This window comes from Bos indicus, chromosome 2 (genome assembly GCF_029378745.1).
Source record: "Bos indicus isolate NIAB-ARS_2022 breed Sahiwal x Tharparkar chromosome 2, NIAB-ARS_B.indTharparkar_mat_pri_1.0, whole genome shotgun sequence".
Lineage (NCBI taxonomy): Eukaryota > Metazoa > Chordata > Mammalia > Artiodactyla > Bovidae > Bos > Bos indicus.
The window spans coordinates 115,175,422-115,196,472 of record NC_091761.1 but is presented as its reverse complement, the minus strand read 5'-3'; the positions used below and the strand labels follow the sequence as shown (position 1 = coordinate 115,196,472).

The window sequence follows — 21,051 nt, the reverse complement described above, 5'->3', positions numbered from 1 at the left end:
GAGGTGGTCGGATTCTAGATATATCTTGACCACAGAGCCAACAGATTGGCTGTGAGACCAGACATGAGATATGAAAAGCAGAGAAGTAAAGGATGGAACCAAGATGGGGGAGGAGGGGCAACGTGAAGAGTAAGCATGGGGTAAGAAAGGATGCAGAGCCATTGGGCACATTTTAAGTTTGAGGCACCAATTAGACAAAGAAGTGAAAGTGCTGGGTAGAAGCTGAGATGATTCAAGTAAGGATCCAGATGAGCGATTGATTGGCCTGGAGCTATAAATATTGGCTCTGTCAGAGTTTACATGATGTTTTGTGCCAGAGGGTGGGTGAGATCTTGCTGTGACTCTCATTTGCTGACTGTTCCAAGGAACCATTACAAGTGCCCTGGGCTGAGGCTGTCCCTCTGAATAAGATCAGTGCCCTCCAGGGCACGCTCCTCTGGAGGCTGGAGACAGCCTTTGTTACAGGGGCTTAATCCTGGGGTGGCCTGGGGCCCAACCATCAGCCCCAGTGCACTCTTTTCCATTTCCCTCAGGAAATCTTGGGAAAATAAGATCCCAGTTTCAGAGCCTTAAGTGAAGGTTTTTGTTTCACTCTTCCCACACCCCACTTGTAACATTAGCAAAGTCAACTCAAGGAGAAGCTGCATCCTTCATACACATATGTTGAATGAACGTGGTTGTAATTACTAAGTATGTTGCATTTTATAGTCTGATTTTTTTAATTCAACATTTTTTCATAGTCATTTTTCTGTGTCGTTACTTACTCTTCTTAGTGAAGGTTTTATTGACTCTAAACTTTTTCCTGCCTTCACACTGAGTTGCTTCTCAGAGCTAGCATCTTGGATTGTGAGTTACAGATTCATCCAGGGTTATCCTGGTAAAAGTTTATGTAATGCAGTTGCTCCAGGGCTTACCTCATTAGTGTTTTTAAATGTTTAATTTATATTGAAGTATAGTTCATTTACAATGTTGTATTAAACTGGCCGTATTTCTGATGTCTTTGTTCTGTATATGCTTCTGTCCATATGACTTCTCTGTATTAAATTCATCAAATTGGGATCACAGTTAGGGACCAGGTTCACACCATGGGGCACAGGAAAGGAAAGGAGGGAGTGAGGGATGAACAAAAGGACCCACAGACAGGGTGCTCTCACTCCTCCGTACATCTCTCTTCTGCTGATCCCTGGCCTCAGCAGCCACAGGTTGGTGGCAAAGTACCAAACAGAAAAATAGGTTTATGTTCTCAGCCATTTTTTTCTGTGATTGGACCAAAGCTTTATATTCCTTGCCTTAGCCTGAGAGCACTTCCAAGGAAGGGAGTTTCCCGCTAGGATGCTCTAGTGCAAGGCATAGGGCTTAGGAGCACGTGGACCAAGCTTTACACCCCAACCCTGACACCGGTGATCTCTGCGGCCTTCCTGGAAAATCTGTATCACATCACTATCCTCCAGGGTTAGTAGGAATTCAGTTCAGCCATGCATTGAGAGCTGTCACACAGCAGTGAACCAGATGACCAGGGTCACTGGCCCTGAGGAGCTGCAGGGCAAACCAAAGGTCACAGAATGACAAGGGCTCAACCTCTGGCAGTTTTGGTTTTGTCCTCACGGTCTTTCTTTTTGTATTCTTCATATGAGATCTGTGGCTGCCTTTGAGAAACTGGAAGTTCGTTAACACAGGTCAATGTGTTCCCACTGCTGCCGCAAGCGGAGAGGTGGTCATGCCTATGAGAGGAGGTTGGGGTGCTCTAGTCTCCACTATGCCCTTTTGCCTGCTTCTCAGAAGGGCACAGCCCCCTGATGGGCATCTATGGCTGAAGTCCCTGCTTTGGCTTCATATAAAATAACTGATACATGCCTGGCAGAGAGGTCTTCTTTGTTGCTGCTGAGATTTTGTTGTTGTGTTAACCTTTGCCCTGGAAGTTTTTTAGGTTCCACATTTGTTTCACTGGAATCCAGGGCCGTGAAGGCAAGATGGTTTTGTTAACTATAGTGTCTTCTGTACCCAGAATAATGCCTGGCAACTTGTAGGTTCTCAGTAAATCTCTTTATCAAAATCCAAACACAGTGCTGGTAATGTTTTTTCCCCTTACTAGCTCAACTAAGTCTATGATCTAACTCTAATACTTAAAATTCTATACCTGCAGAGTATTAGAACTGTTTGTCCTAAGTCTCCAGTGTGCTGGCCAATAAACTTCTTAGACTCCAGGGTCAATTTGATCTTCAGGGTGAAAGTGCAGGGCTTCCCTGGTGGCTCAGACAGTAAAGAATCTGCCTGCAATGCAGGAGACCTGGATTCGATTCCTGGCTCAGGAAGATTTCCTGGAGAAGGAAATGGCAACCCACTCCAATATTCTTGCCTGGAGAATCCCATGGACAGAGGAGCGTGATGGTCTACAGTCCATGGGGTTGCAAAGAGTCCATGGGGTCACAAAAGTAAACTGTTCAGACTCCCAGGGTGAGTTTGATCTTTAGGATACCCCGGTCTTGTTTATTTAAGCATGCCACTGTCAATCTCTTTCTGGAGAGAAACTGGTTCATGTGCTCTGGCAATAGCTTTCTGTCTTGATAGTTCAGGTACTAGAAGGACATTTTCATTAACCAACTCTTGGATTGGATGCTGTCTGGCATATACTTTGGCCAGTCTCATTGTTAACTCAAGAGTTAGCATAGACAGTAAAAGTAAGAATTAAGACAACGAACACTTCACCTATACTTCCACTTTATGATTTCTAAAGCTCTTCTCTTGTCTCATTTGTCTGTTTCTACAAAGAAATTTTTTCAACTCTCCCTTCTGGACATCATTGCACACAGGATGGTGTCCTAGAATGATATTTTGGGGAATATTGAGTGGTGTGTGCAAAGTGATATTTTCTTTACATTAAGTGGCTCCCAACTGTTTGGTCCACTTTAATTTTGATATCTGTTGTATACATTTTAGGCTGTTTCTTCTCTCACTGATGCTGCCATTGTGCTTATTCCCACTGGTAGCTCTACTCCCCTTCATAGTTCACCGCTCACAAACTGATAGAAACCAGGCAAAAAGATAATGAAGTCTGCTAGAACATGTTGTTAGATTGTATGAAGATAAGACAAAGTAGCATCTGTATAAGCAAAGCAAATATTCCATCCAGTCATTTTTACTTCTTTCCAGATTCTTATCTATGTTTCTTGATTATTGAAGTCACTAGATAAGTGACCTTAAGCTATGTACAGTGTGTTTCTATAATTGTATTTACTGTAATGCTTGGTCGCTCTAATATACCAAAAGTAGGCTAAAAGATTTTTGAGATAGCTTAATATTTGATCATATGTAATGCTTACAAAACCATGACCCAAATAGTCCAGTCTCAGAGCAGCGTTGAGATCAAAAGATGATAAACCCATTGGCCAAAATTAGTTGTTTACTTGTCATAAAGTGGAAATACATCGATTACAGAAGGTGTTCTTATTTTGCCTTCTCGTGTTCATCAGTGTTCATCAGTATCACAGTTGTTTTCCTCCCTAGGAATTTTCATCCCTCACGTCTGCATTCAACTCTAGTGGCAGCTCTTTTTTTTAATTGTTAAATTTTTTGGCCGCACCTTGCAGCATGTGGGATCTTAGTTCTCTGACCAGGAATTGAACCCTCTGCATTGGAAGCACAGAGTCTTAACCACTGGACCACTAGGGATGTCCCTAGTGGCTCAGATGGTAAAGAATTTGCCTGCAATGCAGAAGACCTGGGTGTGGTCCTTGGGTTGGTTGGAGACCACTGAGTGACTGACGCTTGCCCTTTCACCAGGGAGGTCCCTCTAGTGGCAGCTTTTGTGGTTACCGCCCCTCCCTTTCCTCCCAATTTTACACTGCTGCTGCTGCTGCTAAGTCGCTTCAGTCGTGTCCGACTCTGTGCGACCCCATAGATGACAGCCCACCAGGCTCCCCCGGCCCTGGGATTCTCCAGGCAAGAACACTGGAGTGGGTTGCCATTTCCTTCTCCAAGGCATGAAAGTGAAAAGTGAAAGTGAAGTCGCTCAGTCGTGTCTGACTCTTTGCAACCACATGGACTGCAGCCTACCAGGCTCCTCCATCCATGGGATTTTCCAGGCAAGAGTACTGGGGTGGGGTGCCATTACAACACCCAAAATAGTAAAATTTTTTTATTATAAATTATTTTGAGATGCTTTTATTTTATGGCTCCCAAAAAGTTGCACAATCATACGGAGAGGTCCCGTGAATCCTTCACCCAGCTTCCCCCAGTGATATCTTGTTGTTGTTTAGTCGCTACATAGTGTCTAACTCTTTTGTGACCCCATGGACTGCAGCTTGGGCTCCTGTCTACGGTATTTCACAGGCGAGACTATTAGAGTGGGTTGTCATTTCCTCCTCCAGGGAATCTTCTTGACCCAAGGATCGAACCTCTGTCTCTTGCATTGGCAGGCAGATTCTTTACCACTGAGCCTCCAGAGAAGCCCCCAGTGATATCTTATTTAAACAGAGTATATTGCCAAAACCAAGAAACTAACAGTGATTTCTATTGAACCCAGTGCAGACTTTTCAGACTCCACCAGTTTTACATGCAGTTCAAGAACCTCAATTTTGTAAGGCAGGGAGGAAAGAGAATGATACCAATGGTGCCAAACTAGAATCTGGAGCAGGTGATTTAGAAGGAAAGAGGAGAGAGGTTGGAGGTATTCGAATGACTTTTGACTCATCACAATTAAACTGACTTGTTCTTCTTTTCACCAAGGGAAAACCTGGTGCCTCAGGACTACCTGGCAGCAAAGGAGAAAAAGGTGACATGGTTGTATCAAGAGTGAAAGGTGAGCATAATCAATCACTTGGCTCCCTGCCATTTTATGAATGATGTATGAACCATTCTTTTGCATTAATTTTCCCTGTGACCTAAGATCAGTTCTGTAATTCGATTTGAGATTGTTGAGATTGCTTAAACATATTCCCTGCCCTTCAGAGTCTTGTGAATGTTGAGCCTAAATCCTCTGTATCTTATCTGAAAACACAAATACTCCTTTAGTCACATACTCAAATCCTCTTTGTTGTGAATTGGGTTTGATTGAAACAAGACCTCGCTTGACTTGTCCAGTGGTTATTCACTGCATTGTATATCTTGTATTAATCAAGAAAGTTTGGGGGGACTTCCCTGGTGGTCCAGTGGTTAAGACTTCACCTCCCAATGCAGGGGATGCCAGTTTGATCCCTGGTTGGGGAACTAAGATCCCACATACTGCAGGGCAACTGAGCCTGAACGCTGCAACAAACATGACCCAACAAAGTCAAATAAATATTTTTTTAAAAAGAATATTTTGGTTGTAAGTGACAGAAACTCAGCTTGAAGTAGTGTTTTTAAAGAAGTAATTTATTGACTTACCTAAGAAAAATTTGAAAGGTTAGATGTATGATTTGCACTGGGATGCCTGCATCGGGAAGCTGTCTTGGCTTCTTGTATCTTTCATTGTGCCGTCTGCATTTTCTCCCCATCTGGTTTTCTCTGGTCTATGGGTACGTGCCCGCAGGCGGCTCCAAGTTCATGACCAGAGGTGAAAGAGAGCTCTACTTCTTTTTGCTCCAGTTAGGGAAAAAAGTCCAGGAAGGATTGGATTAGCCTGGGGCACATGCCCAACCATGGACCGTTTCCCCATTCACTATGGCCAAGGGCTGGGTACAAAGTTTGGCATCACACAAGCTGAGGAAGATGCTGTAGAGACTGGCACCTCCACACACAATCTCTTTGTCAGAATGAGAAAAGAAACACTTCTCAAATAAGAGAATCAGCAGGTTTGGCCACTGTCAATCTCCCCTCTGATTTTTGCGTGATTATCTTTGTGTGACTTTAGTCAGCTGAGACACTCAGAGGAATCTCTACCTGCCCATGCAGAGTCAAGGTCATTGCTTTATTTTTAGTCCTTTGTCTCCTTTCACCTTTGCTCACTGCTGCTGCTGCTAAGTCACTTCAGTTGTGTCCGACTCTGTGCGACCCCAGAGACGGCAGCCCACCAGGCTCCCCCGTCCCTGGGATTCTCCAGTCAAGAACACTGGAGTGGGTTGCCATTTCCTTCTCCAATGCATGAAAGTGAAAAGTGAAAGTGAAGTCGCTCAGTCGTGTCTGACTCTTCACAACCCCATGAACTGCAGCCTACCAGGCTCCTCTGCCCATGGGATTTTCCAGGCAAGAGTACTGGAGTGGGGTGCCATTGCCTTCACTGCTGAGAGGGACTTAAATCTTTTGGCCTTTGTTCCCAGGACACAAAGGAGAAAGAGGGCCTGATGGGCCCCCTGGACTTCCAGGGCAGCAGGGACAACACGGTCGAGATGGATATGCTGGAGAAAAGGGGGACACAGGGCCGCCTGTATGTATAATTCTCCTGCTGTAGAGTTTCACTCATACGGTCACAAAGCATCCCGGTTTAAAAAGCTAAACTCAGTAAAGCATCAACATGCTGCAAATCAGAGTCACCTTTGATTTACTGCCATAAGAAGTTGGTTGCTGTAAAGATATGGCATATTGCAGATAGTCTAAAATCCTGAGTGGTGGTTCATCACGGCAAGGCGTTCTGTCTCTAGTCTTTGTATTATTTTCACGGTGTTTATTTCCTTCTGGGACGCTTGTCTCTGTGAAGCCCCCACTGGTTTCAGGTCTGTTCAGTTGACTCTGTAGGGTGGAGGATACACACAGGTTCTGAGAATTGCCTTCAGTTCTGTTCCCTGATGGAGAAGCACTTGAGGCAAAGCAGCAAACAAGAAGGGAGGAACTAGTGCAGCTCTACTGGATAGACATATTGGCTGACGCAGGGTCCCACGAATAAATGACATTTCTGCATTTTTCAAACATGTTTTGGATGGAGATTACATGTAGCTAATGAAATTCATAAGAAAAGACTATGAGACATAATGTAGGGGATATGGTTTGATCCCTTGTCAGGGAACTAAGATCCCACATGCCTCGGGGCCAAAAAACCAAAACAGAAAACAGAAGCAATGTTGTAACAAATTCAATAAAGACGTTAAAAATGGCCCACATCAAAAAAATCTTTAAAAATAAAAGATGTAACACACATAACTTTCTGTATTTGAGGCATAACACACATGCCTGAAGAACATATGCTGTATATGTCTGTAAAAAATCTAGGTTAAACATTTTAAATTACACGTGCTATTAATTACTTCTGGAATCACTGGCTTTCTGCATGTGTTTCTGTAGCCTACGATGACAATGAGAGCTTTGTGTTCATGGCCTTTCAAAGACTGATGATTGACTTGTGATGCAAATGTTCCTAGGGTGATCACGAGGATGCAGCCCCAGGTGATAAAGGGCCTCCTGGACCGCCAGGGCCCCCTGGCAGAGCGGGACCTAGGGGGCCCCCAGGCCTGGGATTTCCTGGCCCTCCAGGAGACAGAGGGCAACCAGGAGCTCCAGGCTACCCAGGCAACAGGGGTCCTGATGGTCGGAAGGGTCGGAAAGGTAACTGAATGAACTTTCTTGTGGCAGAATGTCAGGTGCAATTATGGAAACTAAAGTGAGCCTCTCTTCTGAGCAGAGATATTATAGCTGTGGCAGAACCTCTAAAATAAAATTCCTACAACTTGCTGTTCAAACCTTGAATGTTATCAAACAAATAAAAACGTTACAGCACAATCAATATTTAAAACAAGCCTTTAAAATGCTAAGCTGTCTTTGCTGTTTTATTGGTTTGGCAACTTGCCTTTCATTCATTTCTCCATATCACTGTGGACAATCTGACTGTGTTAAAATTACATACGTGTATATATTTAAAATCTCTTTTTTACAGTCTTTTGAGATAATTTGTAGTATTTTAATAAAAAACCACCAACATTTCATTTTAAAATACAGCATTGCCCATGAAAACCCATTTGTAAGCATTCTAGGGAGAAAAAAAATGGTCTTTTAAATATATTTGACAGTTATTTGAATTCCAAGCAAGAAAATGATTTGTAGTTTTATAGCTGAAAACTTTTAAAAACTTGGAAACAGATTTATTTAAGATTTTCTCTTTTGTAATATCTCCATGTATCTTGGGTTACATAGTTAATTGTGGAATTTTATAATATAATAATATCTTTGGTTCTTGTTTTGACGACAAAGACAAATACCTCAAAATTTGATATGGATTAAGATTATGGTCGGTGACCATCAAAATCTTCTAGCATGATTTGTATTCATGTGGTTCATTTTTTATTTGACAGCATTTAGTGTAACACATTAGGAGATATCATTTCTATTAAAAGGGGAACATTGAGTTTTAAAGGAGAAGAGAACTCAGAGGCACAACTTTGGAGTTTTTTTTTCACTAAATAAAATGAGGGATGACAAAAACCACATTGCAGAGACATTAGGAAAACAAGAGAGAGAGAATATATTTGAAACGTTGCAGGCCTTCAATAAATGGCATTTTTAAATTACTCTCTCTCCCAGTCTCTTTTTCTTCGGGCACAATTCCTCCGCATCCAGAGCCAAATCTTGGAATCTCAGTGCTGGATGCTTACTACTGTTTCATGGTTTATCAGAGCTTCTGACTCCACTGTATTAGGTATCCATGGACCTATAAATTTATTATTTTCTATAGGCTATTAATTAAACTATTTCTTAGAATCAACATTTTCCTTATTCCCCTTCTGTTTATTACTGTTCTGACAGCTGAAGTTCAGATTTCAGGATAGATCTTCTGGAAATTCAAAATAAAAGTAATTCAAGTGACCTAATGATGGCCAGAAGTCTTGTTTTCTTTTGAATTTCACATTTTCTATATGAAAAGGCATTTTGATCAAGCTGTTATTGAGACGTGCATTGATCTATCAATCGTATGAATGTCACTTTTCTTTTTTCATTCCAGGTGATACAATTCCTTGTAACGTAACATACCCTGGGAGGCCAGGCCCTCCAGGTTTTGATGGTCCTCCAGGTACTATCAAGGAGAAGTTCCTGTCATACACATTCTCAAAGTAAAAGAACCTGCAAGACAGATAAACCAATGGCAAATCCTCAGGGAGTTCTTCAGGCTATTTCTACCCTGATTATAAAGTTTTGAGGGACTCTGGAGAAACAGGATTTGTAGGCATTACCCCTAAGTCCCCAGTCTACCGAACACACTCTGAATAATATTTCTGTGCAACAAAATTTACCTTGATTTGATCACATATCAGCAAAACTGACTGCCCTTTTAACACAAAAACTAAACATTTTAAAACTGAATCTTTTCTTTACCTCTGCCCAGAGAGTGAAAAAATTGCTTACTAATTTTAAATTTTACTCTATTCTGTTGTCCAAAAGACCCAGATTTCTGAATAGAGACATTCTGAAAAATGCCCACACATCTACATCCCGACTACACTTTTATACAATCATGTCACTTGACTCAATCACTTATTTATAGCTGAATTTAACCCAAAATTTATATAAGGGATTTTTTTCCTAATTCTTTTATACTGAGTGGGCCCAAAAGTTCATAACATCTTATAGAAAAACCTGAACAAACTTTTTGGCCAACCCAATATTTATTCAGAGTTCACTTAAATTGATCCATTAAGTACTAGCATGGCCACTAGAGGTCACCTTTTTGTTCTGTGTCACTACAGAAATTATTGAAAGGTTGAATGATGAATGACCTTTTATTGCCCTCTATAACCACTAGCTTGCATCCCAATAATGTTGTTTAACAACCTGCAAATTGCAGTAGGCTTAATAAATCATATTTATTTTCTCTCATATGGGTCTGTAGTTGGTTGGGGTTCAGCTGACCTCAGATGATCTCTATTGACTTGGTCCCTGGCTCCAGGTCAGGTCAGGTCTGCAACATGCACCTCTCTGCGGTGCCAGGGTGTGCCCTGCTCCTGTGGCTGCAGAAATGCAAGAGGGTGGGGTCCAGCTTTACCAGCACACCTCATACCTCTCATTGCTTCATGGTGTGTGTTAGGATCCTTTTGGCCAAAGCAAGTCACATGACCAAGCCCCAGATCAAAGTATGGGACATACAGGCCACCCACAACAAGATGGTAGCTTGTGGAGGTGTAATTTTGAATCTATGTAGTGAAGAATTGTTGGTTGATTCACTGAATGCTCATTTTCACATCGAGCATTGTCATGGATACTGTCATGGATAGATATATCTGTCACTCAGATATATCTGACTATCCGATATATCCGATATATCTCTCAGTTGTATCCAACTCTTTGTGATCCCATGAACTGTAGCCTGCCAGGCTCCTCTGTCCATGGGATACTCAAGGGCAAGAATACTGGAGTGGGTAGCCGTTCTTTCTCCAGGGCATCATCCTGACCTGGGGATTGAACCTGAGTCTCCCACATTGCAGGCAGATTCTTTACCTTCTGAGCCACCAGGGAAGCCCCTAAGGATGGATAAAAAAATGCTTATGATTACTTTCAGCAGCTTCACCCTCAAAGGAAGTGAACACTCAGAGTTTCAGTTAACAGTTGTTAACTCCTTTGAAATCCATAATTTATAAGTTATTTTAGCTGAGATAGCTCCTAGTAAGAAATCACAGGAAGTTTAAAAAAACTCAATTCTTTTTGCAGGTACTTTTTCCCTGTACTTCATATAAGGGCAAATGAAGTAAATGCAGGGAAATAGATTGGGTCTTTATTCTGGTGTTTTCTCATCAAGCTACCCACTGGCCACCACCTCTATCCTCTTAGAAGGAAGGTTGTACTCATGTATTTGTGTTTGAGACTCAGCGCAGGAAGGTACCAAAGGGTTCATCTGAATAGTGGTGTAAATTCTTTACTGTATGGCTTCTGAGAAAGTAACTGAATACACATCTCTGTGAAATACAGTTTGGAGCACATGACATAAAATGATTATATAAATATGGCTAAGTCTTCCCTGGTGGCTCAGTGGTAATCAGCCTGCCTGCAGTGCAGGAGACACAGGAGATGTGGGTTCGATTCCTGGGTCGAGAAGATCCCCTGGGGGAGGGCATGGTAACCCACTCCAGTGTTCTTGCTGGGAAAATCCCATGGACAGGAGGAGCCTGGGGGCTACAGTCCACAGGGTCACAGAGTCAGACTCAGCTGAGCAACTGATCAGGCGCATGCAGGCAACACTTTTACTTCCATAAAGTAAAAATATCCTAAGAAAGATTTAACATAGTTTTGGGTTTTTTTTTTTAAGTCATCTTATTTTGTTCTCATTTGCTTTGTGTTTTACTGAGTCTGTGTTTGTTGTTATTGTTTAGGTCCAAAGGGACTTCCAGGTCATCGGGGTGCTCCTGGGCTGAGGTGTTTGGATGGACAGAAGGGTCAACGTGGCAAACCAGGAATCTCAGAAAGACCCGGTCCACCTGGTAAATAAGAGCTTTTCATTTAGAAACGTCTGGATACCTCTAAACTGGATCATAGTCAGCAAATGGCCCAGGGATCCCTACCTGAGTGGGGAATGGTTTTTTTGTTTTGTTTTGTTTTTGATACATTAAGCACTTAGCTGTTTTGGTAACTTCTGGGTTATGATACTTTTGTGACTTTTCAGGGCTCCTCAGGCCTGGAGCATGAGTTACAGGCTGTTATTGGTCTATGTTGTTAGAAACTGCTCAGTCTAGACAGTTTGCCAGTAAATGAAAACAATATGGAAACATCATTGGCTTATAGGAAACACAGTTATGATTTATTTTTCAACAACAAAAAAACCCCCAATATTGCCTATTAAGTTACCCTTTAATTTTAGTAAGTACCCCTGTATTTTAAAATAATGTGTTTTTAATTAAAGTGGTATTCTTACACATGTGTTGATTTTATATTTGTACGTGTAAAAATTTAAACACTTTTCTGTTGGATAGGTTTTCGTGGTGATATAGGAGAACCAGGTTTGGGAGGTGAAAAGGGGTCCTCGCCTGTTGGGCCCCCAGGCACTCCAGGTTCACCTGGAGTGTATGGTCAGAAAGGACCCCCAGGAGATCCTGCTATCGGCTACCCAGGACTCCCGGGAAAGAGCGGTCTTCCAGGAGCACCAGGGTCCAAAGGACTCAGAGGCGATGCCGGGCGTCCAGGGACCGCAGGTATGAGGGCTGCACTGTCCTAGGTCCAAGCCAAGTCCCTGAACAGGTCCCTGAAGAATGTCTAGACTGTTTCGCCTTAAAAATCTAGCATGTAAAATGCTCACTCGAGCATCTTCCCTCATCTATGGGCAGTGGCTCATTTCTAATAACCTGCATCCCCAGGGTTGCCTCTGCATTTTATTGGTTGGTTTTGAGCCCGTCTTACTGTGGCTCAGTCAGTTCAGTCTGATCCAGTGGCTACCAGATGTCCTCCTGCTTTGGACTCAGGACAGTACGTGCGTGCTGAGGAGTAGGGACCCTGTGACCCGCCCACTGCCCTTGCCCGGCTGAGAGAGGGCAGGACAGAATGCCAGCAGAAGCTGTATTACGTGGACAGGTGACAGGCTGGAGGAACTTTCATTCCAGCAGGGCTACCGGGCAGGGCAGAGGAACAGAAGACAGGGAGATGGCCCCTGGCACTGATTCACATTCTGTTCTGAAATCACTTTGGATTCTTCAGGATCCCCAGCAGAGGCTTTCAGATTTTAATGTACTTAAAAATAAGGTGGGGGTAGGGGTCATTAACATCATTGTCTTCTGGGGCCCAGTCTCAGAAATAGTGATTCATTGCATCAGAATTGCGTGGAACCCAGCACTCCAGTCTGAACTTTAGCCCCTGAAGGATGATGACCAAAAGTGGACCCCAGGCCAGACTTTCACAAACACTCTTCTAGTTTTTTTATAACAATGGACGGGCCTGTATTTAATAGGTACCCAGGATAGTACTATACAATAGTACAGGGAAGATGGAGGGCCAGGGAGTAAGTTACATTCTTTGTCCTCGGGGAGCTTATTCAATAGTTTGTATATAAACCAGAAACATTCATAAACAGAAACCCATTTAATTGGAACAGAACAAGATAATACATTATGTGAGTCAATGAAAATAATTTTGACCCAGTAATCCCACTATCTCACTTATGAGATGTATTTAAGGCAAGTGTTCAACAGAATGTGAAAGTTAATATTAAAATACTGTTGTAGTATTATCCACAGTAGGGGAACAATTGAAAACAGTAAAGTAATATATATACATGCACAATGCTCACATACCACGCTCAAAGGTATACTATTCAGCTATCACAATTAATGTTTCTCGGGTGGCTCAGTAATAAAGCATCTGCCTGCCAAGCAGGAGATGCAGGAGACATGGGTTCGATTCCTGAGTTGGGAAGATCCCTTGGAGAAGGAAATGGCAACCCATTCCAGTGTTCTTGCCTAGAGAATCCCAGAGACAGAGGGACCTTGCAAGGCTACAGTCTGTGCGGTTGCAAAAGAGTCCGACACGACTTAGCAACTGAACAGCATTAACAATTAAAATTATATCTGTAAAGATTACAATCAAATGGAAAATTTGATTGTAATCAAATGGAAAATATTTGCATATTAACTTGCAATGTAAAATAATGCAACAACTGAAAGTGCTCTGTGATTGCTATTTAAAAAATGCAAACACATGAACCAAAATACAATGAAAACAAGAAACAGTAAAATAGGTTTTTAGGTTAGAATACAGAATTATGGAAGACTTTTTCCCCCTCCTGAAAAGTATGGTATTGTCTTCTCAATATATAAAAATTTGAGAGTTCCAGGGATGAAATCACTTACAAAATGCAAATTCAGACAATGCACACAGGGTGTGTAAGCAGTGTGGATATTTGTTGGAAGGACTGCTGCAATTTTAGAGGTTAATTAAAATCAGGAAGAGCTACTTTTTTTTTTATTTGCATAAACAACGTCTGTATTGTCTGCATAACCTTACCAAGTAATTCTCATAGACAAGCATGGTTTTTAGGTGCACTCGGAGCTCACTACAATCTATGACAAGAAAATCCATTCAGAGGCGTAACTCATTGGAGCCCTGAGCCAGGATCAAATTTTTTACCTCCAGTACTGACCCACACGAACACCATCGTAGGCCATCTGTATAGTTTATGCCCTGAGTGTCAAATGAACTGTGTCATTTCAGGGCCAGCTGGCATGCCCGGATTTCCGGGTCTCCAAGGTCCCAAAGGCCGAGAGGGAAATGCTGGGTTTCCAGGGATCCCAGGCCCACCTGGTCACTCCTGTGAAAGAGGTGCTCCAGGGATACCAGGGCAACCAGGGCTCCCTGGGGCTCCAGGCAGTCCAGGTAAGCATTGGCAGGTATCAAGAACTGCGACAGGTATGGGATGTATCTACTTACAAAGGAATAACCTCACTTGTTCTTTTGTGGGTGCTGACAGGAGCAAGACTCTTGGGTCAAGACATTGTTATTCACAGCACAGCAAGTAGCATGAGCTTCTTGTTGGTGACATTCCCCCATGTCACCCAAGTCTCTCTGGTGTGATGTAAGAGCCTGGGCTACCATGGCTGTGTAGTAATACATTATTGATCGGAGATGTATTAATACATTTTTAGAGAGTGATTACAATTAACATCACCATGTGAAGTTGCTAGAGCTTAAAATTGATCAAGAGTTCATTATACAACTTATTGTCATTATCATTCACATTATCTTGTGTTAGGTTTTTGTTCTAGGCACGGGGGAGCCCAGTGGGCTGCTGTCTATGGGGTTGCACAGAGTCGGACACGACTGAAGCGACGCAGCAGCAGCAGCAGCAGCAGTGTATATTATAAACCCAAGTTTATTACCATAAAATTTTAAAAATTAATGCATTGCAAAAATTTTGACTGAAGAAGAATTTTTTGGTGGATTTTATACAGATACTTTCTCTGATTGTCCATGTTAAATATATAGTATTTTCTCAGGAGATGATAGTTGTTCAGAATATAGTTCTGATTCAGACAATACGAATATTAGGCCAACAAAAAGACAAAAAACCGTAGTGATTGACTCTGACATGGCAAGTGAAACTAAAACTCATGGTACCAATACATGGTACAGGGTATTACAGGTGTGTCAGATGTAACTGGGGCTTCTCCAATGGTTCAGCGGGTAAAGAATCCACCTGCAACGTAGGAGACACAGGAGACACCTGGGTTTGATTCCTGGGTCTCCCCGGAGGAGGGCATGGCAATCCACTCCAGCATTCTTGCCTAGGAAATCCCATGGACAGAGGAGCCTGGTGGGCTACAGTCCATAGGGTCGAAGAGCTGGACACGACTGAGTAACTAAGCACACACTGAATGAAATAGCCAGCAAAGAGTTAGTGAAAAAACAGAATTAATTTTTGGCCAGACAAGATAAAAATCACTGGCCACAGGCGTTAGTTTCTGTAAAAATCCTCTGGTTAATAATGAGGTAACCTGCATGATAGCTTACTTTTCTTACCGGAAAGAAAGTAAAAGTGTTAAAGTGTTAGTGGCTCAGTTGTGTTTGACTCTTTGCGACCCCATGGACTGTATCCCACCAGGCTCCTGTGTCCATGGGATTTTCCTGACAAGAATACTGGAGTGGGTTGCCATGGCTTCCTTTGGGGATCTACCTGACCCAGGAATCAAACCCACATCTCCTGTGTCTCCTGCACTGCAGGCAGTTTGATTGCCACTGAGCCACCAAGGAAGCCCCAGTTTCCTTCCCAGGGGAGGTCCTAAATCATGTCAAGGCTGCTCACTGCCAATGCAACCTTGAGAATATTCCAGATAAGGGTGGGTCTGGACTCTGTGTTCTTGGCACACCCAGAAAGACATCATAGGAGCTCAAAGAGACCCATGAAAAACTATCTCTCAACTCAGGGTGCCAGGGGGCTATTTCCAACGGGCTCTTTATTTCATCATTCAGATTGTCATCTATTGTTTAGATCCTAACGGCATTTATCCAAATCCAGGAATATGCCTTCTTGAAGGAGCCGAATGAGATGAGAGCAAACTGGGCCACTAGAGCTTTATTTTTACCACCGTAATGCCAGATGACACTGCTGTTTCCTGTGGTTCTCTCATTGCAGTAAACAGCTTGACCAAAATTCACTTGGCGATAGCTGCAAAAAGCACCTGGAATGTTTTCTTCTGTTAGTTCCCACCCTCTCCTCACCCTAGAGTAAATACAAATTCTTTACCCTTATCCGTTTTCCATTTTAAAAGACTCTTTATAATGCATCTCAACGGGGAAATATTTACTTAAATAATCTGCCTTTCTTTTTATAGCAGCCAGAAAAACGTAACCTTAAACTGATGGAAAGTCGCTACTGTTATTTTAGCTGATAAAAATTATTTACTTGGCCATAGATACACAATTGAAACTACTATGGATTTTTTTTTCCTGCTCATGTGTGAAGCCAGTTCTCAGTCTTCATGCCTTGTTGTCACTGCTGTTTGTCACATCACAGGTGCCCCAGGTTGGAAAGGACAGCGAGGGGACATGGGACCTCTGGGACCTGCTGGAATGAAGGGCCTTCCTGGAGTCCCGGGATGGCCGGGGGCAGATGGAACCCCAGGTCTTCCAGGGGTCCCAGGCCCCACTGGAGACGATGGGCTACCTGGTCTTCCAGGCCCAAAGGGTGTGTATCATTTTTCCAATATGTCCCTCAGTTTATAAACGTAAAATCCACTGCCAGGTGAAAACTACTCTTGTACATGTGGCCTTACTGTAGGATGTACCTGGTCTATTGAAACGGAAGGAGCAAGTCACTCAGTCATGTTGGACTCTTTGTGACCCCATGGATTATACAGTCCATGGAATGAGTTCTCCAGGCCAGAATACTGGCATGGGTAGCCTTTCCTTTCTCCAGGGGATCTTCCCAACCCAGGGATCGAACCCAGGTCTCCTGCATTGCAGGTAGATGCTTTACCAGCTGAGCCACCAGGGAAGCCCAAGAATACTGGAGTGGGTAGCCTATCCCTTCTCCAGCGGACCTTCCCGGCCCAGGAATTGGCCTGACTGGCCTATTAGCCTGACTTTATCATTTCCTATGGGACTCCCTTCTTCGTGTCCTCTGTATTATGATTTTCGCGGGCTGAATGTTTTGGTTTAAGTTAATGGGAAAAAAGGGTGTGATGGAGTTAGGTGTACAGAACCCATAAACACTTCTGCCCAAAGGACTGGGGGTCCTGATAGAGAGTGGGGTCAGGGCAGGTGTGCTTCCACCCGGGATGGGCCCCCACACTTCACCCCACCTCCCCAAGGCCCAGTTCTCTTGAAGTTTATGGAGTTGGGACTCAGAAGCATAAGGGCCTGTAGTTGAAATCTGTAGGGTGGAAAACTGAAGCTTGAGTGGGACAGCCTGGCTATTACAGGTGTGAGGTTGATAGCGTTTGAGCATAAGCTCAGAGCTGGGGCAAGTCTGCATCTCTACATGGATGGCAAGAATCACAGATAGGGACTTTCCTGGGGGTCCAGTGGTTCGCACTTCGCTTTACAATGCAGGAGTGGAGATCTGATCCCTGGTGGGGAAGCTAGGATCTCACATGCCTTGTGGCCAAAAAAAAAAAAAAAAAAGACATAAAACAGAAGCAACGTTGTAACAAATTCAATAAAGACTTTAGAAATGGTCCCCATCCGGCTTCCTTGGTGGCTCAGTGGTGAATCCACCTGCCAATGCAGGAGACACAGGTTTGATCTCTGATTGGAGAAGATCCCACATGCCGTGGAGCAGCTAAGCCTGTGCCCTGCAACTAACTGAGCATGCGCTCTAGAGTCTGGGAGCCACAACTACTGAACTCATGTGCCGCAACTACAGAAGCCCTAGCACCCTAGAGCCTGCGCTTCGCAATGAGAAGCCCGAGCTCCACAACAAAGAGTAGCCCCCGTTCTTCGCAACTAGAGAAAAGCCCATGCCGCAGTGAAGACCCATCACAGCCGAAATAAATAAAAAACAAAAAATGCTCATCAAAAATCTTAAAAAAAAAAAAAAGAAAGAAACACAGATCCAGGAACCATACTAGCCTATAAAACTTTCCCTAAATTTTCATATTCTCATTCATCAGGACCCCAGGGGCTGCCTGGCTTCCTGGGTTTTCCAGGAGAGAGAGGAAAACCTGGTCAGGATGGACACCCTGGCAGAAAGGGAGAACATGGAGAGAAGGGTTGGCCTGGCTTCCTGGGAGACCGAGGATTGAAAGGTGTCAAAGGTAAATGCAGCTGACAGCACCGTGATGCAACACAGCTTGTTTTTAGTCTTTGGACAGAAACTGTAAGTACAATCCCTGAAAAATAAAATGGATCCTTCTGCTCCTTCTGAATCTGTGGTGTTTGTTTTAGGGTTTTAAACAAAATTTGTTTTCCCTACCTCTCAGTCTTATCACATATGACTGTGGTAATGGAACTGTTCTATTAACAGAAAAACAATAACAAGGGCCTTGATGGGTAGCTTTGGGGTTTCAGAAAACGTTCTCATCTTTTGAGAATGGGATCCAAGCAGGGCTCCTGATCCCCAAATCCTGCTTCAACATTTTTAATGAAAAAAACAAACAAACCAGTTTTTTTTTTAAAGCCAGATATAAATATTTCAGCCTTTGCAGACCCTACGGTCTCCGTCGAAATTACACAACTCGGCATTTAGAGCGCAAAAGCAGCCTGGGACAAGTAAACAAAAAAACATAGCCATGTTCCAGTAAAATTTATTTATGGACACTGAAATTGGAGCTTCATTTAATTTCACATGTCATTCTATTCTTCTTATTTTGAGTCCCCTCCCCCAGTGATTAACATTGTGAAATCATTCAGAGCTCACAGATTCTGTAAAAACTGATAGCAAGCAGGATTTGGCCCTTGGGCTGTAGCCTGCCGACCACTCAACTGTTTGAGTATGCTTTCATCTGGGCTGTGAGTTGCATCTCTCCCAGGCTTCATTTAAAAAAAGAGTTTTCATTAAAAAAAAGTTTCAAGACCACTGGTGTCAGTGTTCTGTGCCCATTCTTGTTAAATATTTACTTTGCTCTCTTGGCCAAAGAGGCTGCAGAGAGTGAAGATACAAATTCATTTCCATTGTTAAGAATGAAGGCTTGACAATTTCTAAAAACAAAGTTTTTATCTTTAAAACCCTTTGGGCAAATAGCCTCATACTTTATTCAAATTTCTTTTAGTTGATTGATTGTACTATTATTTTTTGTTTTACTAGCCTGCAAATTATTTATGTAGAATCAAGGAATGAAAGAGTCATTCTCTGCTAGCTTAGATAAGTGATGTTTGCTGTGCTATTATGCTACTATATAATTATCTCACTAAAAATATTTAAAATTGGGTTAATGTCAGTGATGTGCCGGTAGGCTGGCTCTCAAATAAATTTTTAAAAAAATGCCCAGATCTGTAGTGTTTGCAACTACTCCCACGATGACTGATTTAAAACAACCAGTGGTTTAGCAACTAGTTTACAAAATTCTTGACTTGTTAGTAAGTGGCTCTCGCCAAGCTGGGATGAGCCCACTCCATCCCACATCTACCACTGGAAAGTGCTTGCCCAAACAAGGAGAAATATTGTCCACTCCTCCTACCTTTTAGAATTCTCTATGTGGAAAACCAAATTAATTGTCCATTCTTTTAATGTAAGAGACAATTGGTGGGTAGTTAGCAAGGGGAAAAATGAGGAACTGGAAAATATGAGATGGACAATTTAAAATTTACGGGATAAAGAGATGTATTTTAGACCTGGAACTTTTCAAGCCTTTTTTCACTGAGACCAGTTTGCTTGAATTTAGCAAACATTCCCTGATCACTCAGTGTACAGTAAGTCCCCCACACATGAATCTTCAAGTTGTGAACTTCCAAAGATGCAAACGTGCGTTCCATCAATGTCAGGCATGAGTGAAACTGCCTTTCGCCCTCTGTCTCCTATTGCTGACGATCCTTCAGCTCTGCCATCTCCCACCTCCTGTCCCTCCTCCAGTCAGTAACTCTTCTTGCTTGTTCACTCCATGCCAGCCCCTCTATGCAGCTATTGGCTTAGATGGTAAAGCGTCTGTCTACAATGCGGGAGACCTGGGTTTGATCCCTGGGTCGGGAAGATCTGCTGGAGAAGGAAATGGGAATCCACTCCAGTACTATTGCCTGGAAAATCCCATGGACAGAGGAGCCTGGTAGGCTCCACAGGGTCGCAAAGAGTCAGACACGACTGAGCGACTTCACTTTCACTTTCTTATTTTTCAAGATCTTCTATTATAAGATTAAAATTTGTGTGTGTGTGTATTTGCTTTTATATATTATTTGTGTAAAAAATATTATAAACCTATTACAGTATAGTACTATATAAGCCAACTATGTTAGTTGGGAACCTAGGCTAACTTTGTTGGACTTACAAACAAATTGGATTTACAGACGCACTCTAGGAACATAACCCATTCATAGGTAGGGACTTACTATATATCAGACACCGTTGCTGGACAGGGTGGGAAAGGAGTGTAAAAGGCATAGACCTTCCTTTATGAAGTCAATCAACAATGTTGATACCGTGCAGTCTATGAACATAAATACAGTTTAGGTTGAATGAGAATTTGCAAACTGGATGTGAAGAGCCACAAAGGAATAATCACATGTCTGATGCTTCTTATACAGTCATAATTTGTTTTGCTCTTATATAATTAATATCTAAAGGAGCAAGAGGACCCCCGGGATATGAAGGAGAAACGGATATTATTTCCAAGAAGGGGGAAACTGGAGAACCTGGACCTTCTGGGGATGGTGGATTCCCAGGAGAAAATGGTAAATGCTTTTGTGTTTTAACCATACCAAGTAAATTAACTTCTTTATAGGTCATTCAAACAAGCATGTACATTAGACCACTTTGGCAAGGAAACTAATACAGAGTTTAGGAAAGGTCATTCTTTAGATAAAAATAAAAATACATGCTTAGGAATCTCCCTCATGGTCCTTTTTTTCCCATGTTAGAACTTAGTTATAGTTCATATGTGTTTAGGGGCTTCCCTGGTGGCTCAGTGATAAAGAATCAGCCTTCCAGTGCAGGAGACACGGGTTCAATCCCTGATCTGGGAAGATCCCATCTACTGTGAAACAGTTAAGCAGAATAAAAGAGAAATAGATTCGGATATTCCCAACTAGAATCAATCCAGACAGATACTTGAAATACTGGTTCCAGGTTTACAGTATTCCTGGGTTTGG

General features: G+C 42.6%; 1 protein-coding gene across 5 annotated transcripts in view; it reads left to right on the top strand.

The window, feature by feature from the left end:
- Nucleotides 1–21,051, top strand: part of COL4A4 (collagen type IV alpha 4 chain) — a 155,847-nt gene that overhangs the window by 79,353 nt on the left and 55,443 nt on the right. For all 5 annotated transcript variants that reach the window (XM_070800326.1, XM_070800315.1, XM_070800319.1 and 2 more), the window contains exons 23-32: nucleotides 4,726–4,798; nucleotides 6,237–6,343; nucleotides 7,272–7,455; nucleotides 8,846–8,914; nucleotides 11,205–11,312; nucleotides 11,802–12,020; nucleotides 14,029–14,190; nucleotides 16,328–16,498; nucleotides 17,925–18,068; nucleotides 20,527–20,634. In XM_070800326.1, the coding sequence (XP_070656427.1) occupies nucleotides 4,726–4,798; nucleotides 6,237–6,343; nucleotides 7,272–7,455; nucleotides 8,846–8,914; nucleotides 11,205–11,312; nucleotides 11,802–12,020; nucleotides 14,029–14,190; nucleotides 16,328–16,498; nucleotides 17,925–18,068; nucleotides 20,527–20,634 (1,345 nt within the window). The remainder of the gene's footprint in view (nucleotides 1–4,725; nucleotides 4,799–6,236; nucleotides 6,344–7,271; nucleotides 7,456–8,845; nucleotides 8,915–11,204; nucleotides 11,313–11,801; nucleotides 12,021–14,028; nucleotides 14,191–16,327; nucleotides 16,499–17,924; nucleotides 18,069–20,526; nucleotides 20,635–21,051) is intronic.